General features: G+C 35.1%; 1 protein-coding gene across 1 annotated transcript; it reads left to right on the top strand.

Annotated features, from left to right (window-relative positions):
- Positions 1-1,010: 1,010 nt before the first annotated feature.
- Positions 1,011-3,201, top strand: LOC125860576 (uncharacterized). The gene is made up of 3 exons (XM_049540568.1): positions 1,011-1,212; positions 2,180-2,539; positions 3,161-3,201. The coding sequence occupies exons 1-3, from the start codon at positions 1,011-1,013 to the stop codon at positions 3,199-3,201; spliced, it is 603 nt and encodes a 200-aa protein (XP_049396525.1).

The raw sequence follows: 3,201 nt of genomic DNA on the forward strand, positions 1-3,201 counted from the left end.
CACTTGTGGAATTGTTGGGTATAGCAAGAGTTAATTGGAAATGGAGGGAAGATGAAACGAGGAATTGAAAAAGATTCTCTTATGCTTTAAGAAAAGACATTTCTCCCTCAGTGGTGGTGGAAAGGAAAATAGAAGTGTTTAAATAGAGAAACACTTCTATTAGTTGTTAAAAGGGTTGGAAAGAGGGACCCCCCTTGCGTCGTCGTCGCTCGCTAGCTTTGGCTTTGGAAAATGATCGAAAAATTATTTTTTGGACAAAGTTTTGTTTTAATGATTTATTTAATTAATTAAATTCAATTAAATGGCCAAAACGTTTCAATTATTTAGTTAATTAACCGAAACATTCCGATCCAACTCAGATCCGCGCGACCCGTTTTATTTAAAATACTTTCCCATTTTATTTGAATTTCCCGCCATTGGAGATGACTGTTCTGAAAGGTTGTAAACTTTCATGAATGGTCGTGTGGATTCTGAAAGGTTGCAACCTTTCGGAACCAGTTCCTCTTGGCTATAAAAACCAGTAATTTTTCAGATTTTTTACTTACGAAAATTTCTGATTTCTTCTTCTTCTGCACAAATTATTTTCGTGTACTTTACTGCTGCTGAGTGGCTCGCTGACACCAAAGTTTTGGGTATCAATACATTTGTAATCAGTGGTACTGTTTTAAACACAGATTGGCTAACAATTACACTGAGCATATTATTATTGTTAAACCTCTCTATTCCATAAAGATGGCGGTAAAGTCTATGTACATTTTTTTCCTTTTTGAGCATGTTATTGTTGTTAAACTATGCTACCCCACAAAGTAGCGGTAAAGTCTACATTCATTTTTCCCTTTCTCAGAGCTCACTTGTGGAATTACACTGCATGTTATTGTTGTTAAACCTCTATCATACAAAGATAGCGATAAAATATGTGTGCATCCTTTTCCACTTTAGACCTCACTTGTGTAATTATATTAAGTATGTTATTAATTGTTTGAGTTTTATTTTTTATTTTTCCCAGAGAAATGGAGCCAAAAGAAGCAATAGATGAATTGTTATTGAAATTGCATCTTTGTTTTGCTACAAACACAAAAATAGGAATAATAGGAAGTGGACCAAGTGGAATATCAGCTGCTTATGCATTGGTAAAACTTGGTTATACAAATATCACTATTCTTGAGAAGTATAATTTTGTTGGTGGCATGTGTGAATCAGTTGATATTGAAGGTATTTATGTTAATTACTCCCTTCGTTTCAATTTATGTTGTATACGTTCCTTTTTAGTTTGTTCGTAGAAAAACGTCTTGCTTTCTTATTTAGAGAGTCCGAGCAACATATATATTTTCTTATCATGGTATCAGAGTCATGCCTATTAAATTCTTATTTCACTCGATGTTGGCCCCTCATATTATATCGTCCATGGGCGTGTGGGGGTGTTGAATTGTCCCAAATAGGTGGGTGGAGGCAGTTTGTCCTCTTACATGATTCTTTTACAATTTTCGTCTTCTGGAATTGAGTTAGACCCAAGGTCCATTTTCTTATAAACATAAATTGGAACGGGGGGAGTTTATATATAAAGTATGTTGTCGCACTAAAAGATTTTACAGAATGATTTTAATTCTATACACTAACAGTGTAAAGAATTTTTCCACTATCAATTTATTTGAACGTGTTGTACGTACACGTAGTCATATCGTCAAGGTTACATTTAGCTACTTTTAGTTATCGTGGTAACATCAGAATCAGTGTATAAGTTAAACTCTTAAACATACGTGTTACGAATCGAGGAAATATTTACGACTTGGGAGGACAAGTTCTTGCTGCAAATAGTGCTCCAACAATATTTCATCTAGCAAGAGAAATCAGAGCTCACCTTGAAGCTCCAGGTTAGTTATTACTTCTTACTCATGGAATTTGGCATAAAGCCCTGAAAGTTTTAAACCATTCTACTAAGATATGTTTCGGACTCTGCAAAATGTCGGCAGGTGCATATCAGATCCTCCAATAGTAGCACATTTTTGGAGAATCCGACAAGGGTGCAACAACATTTTGCAGAGTCCAAGTAACATATCTCCTAAGTAGTCCAAATAATTGCCGAGTCACGAGTAGTAAACCTTCCAATAATATTTAAAAGTACTAACTTTATTCCTATGAATTTTCCGAAACATTACTTGTTACTGATCCCTTTGAGCAGTAAGCAACAGCGGAAGAATCAACATGAATAGCCTCGAGGAGGAGTTGTTCGGTAAAGTACAAACTATTGACTATTACACCACAGTCTTGAAGATAACTGGATTTGATCATATACCGATGGATGGTTACTACTTTGGTGAGTTCATGGATGATCCAAAAGCCATCGGGAATCCAGTTGCAATGCAGAGAGTTTACAATGACACGAACATCTTCTTGTTCTGGTCTTATGGTAACTCGGTCGACATAGTAGGATTAAAGGTCACTGAGCTCCAAATAAAAGCTGTTGAAAGTATGGGAGGCTTCGTTGAAAAAGTCGTTTTGCAACGAAAGTTCAAGTATTTCCCTCATGTTAACAGCCAAGGTACTCCTGAAAAGACTATGCGGAATTTTCATTTGAGTTTAAGTTTTATTCACTCACAATCATGAATCACTTATAAGTCTATGGCTAAACTACTCTGAATCTTTATATAGTGTGTATACCTAATATCTTTTCATTTTAAGATTCGAACTATTATCGGTCTATTGATTGTGTGTTTCCAAATTACACAATCCTACATGGTCAAATTCTGTAATAAAACTCAAATTCGGGTTTCATTTCAAGGGACATACTAGACTAAAAGTGTCCTGAATTGCGACCTCACCTAACTGATTCCTCTGAGCCTAAGATGCGGTCTCTACCCGGAGATATTCATCAATTGATGTTATTTGGTTGCACTATATGTTGTATTTGCATTGTTGAGTTATTTGGTTGCACTATATATTTAGTTTACGACAACAAGATTCAAAAGTCTTCTTTACTTTCTTAAACTCCGTGTCAAGTCAAAACCAGAAAATTAAATTGAAAATAAGGGAGTAATTGATTTGTTGAGTTTAGTTGATCTCTTATCATGATTTTGGTCTAATCGATATTTTGTCAGAGACTATGTTAGGGTGTTTATCTAACTGCTATATAATGAATATATTGATTTTTTTGCTTTTGCAGAGGTTACTGCCACTGAAATCAGATTGTATCCTTGCTTCTAG

Source organism: Solanum stenotomum, chromosome 1 (assembly GCF_019186545.1).
Source record: "Solanum stenotomum isolate F172 chromosome 1, ASM1918654v1, whole genome shotgun sequence".
Taxonomy (NCBI): Eukaryota; Viridiplantae; Streptophyta; class Magnoliopsida; order Solanales; family Solanaceae; genus Solanum; species Solanum stenotomum.

Coding starts and splice junctions, on each gene's coding strand:
- LOC125860576 (XM_049540568.1), top strand. CDS start 1,011: ATGGAGCCAAAAGAAGCAATAGATGAATTGTTATTGAAATTGCATCTT. Junction 1,213..2,179: donor TGAATCAGTTGATATTGAAG/GTATTTATGTTA, acceptor CCCTTTGAGCAG/TAAGCAACAGCGGAAGAATC. Junction 2,540..3,160: donor CCCTCATGTTAACAGCCAAG/GTACTCCTGAAA, acceptor TTGCTTTTGCAG/AGGTTACTGCCACTGAAATC.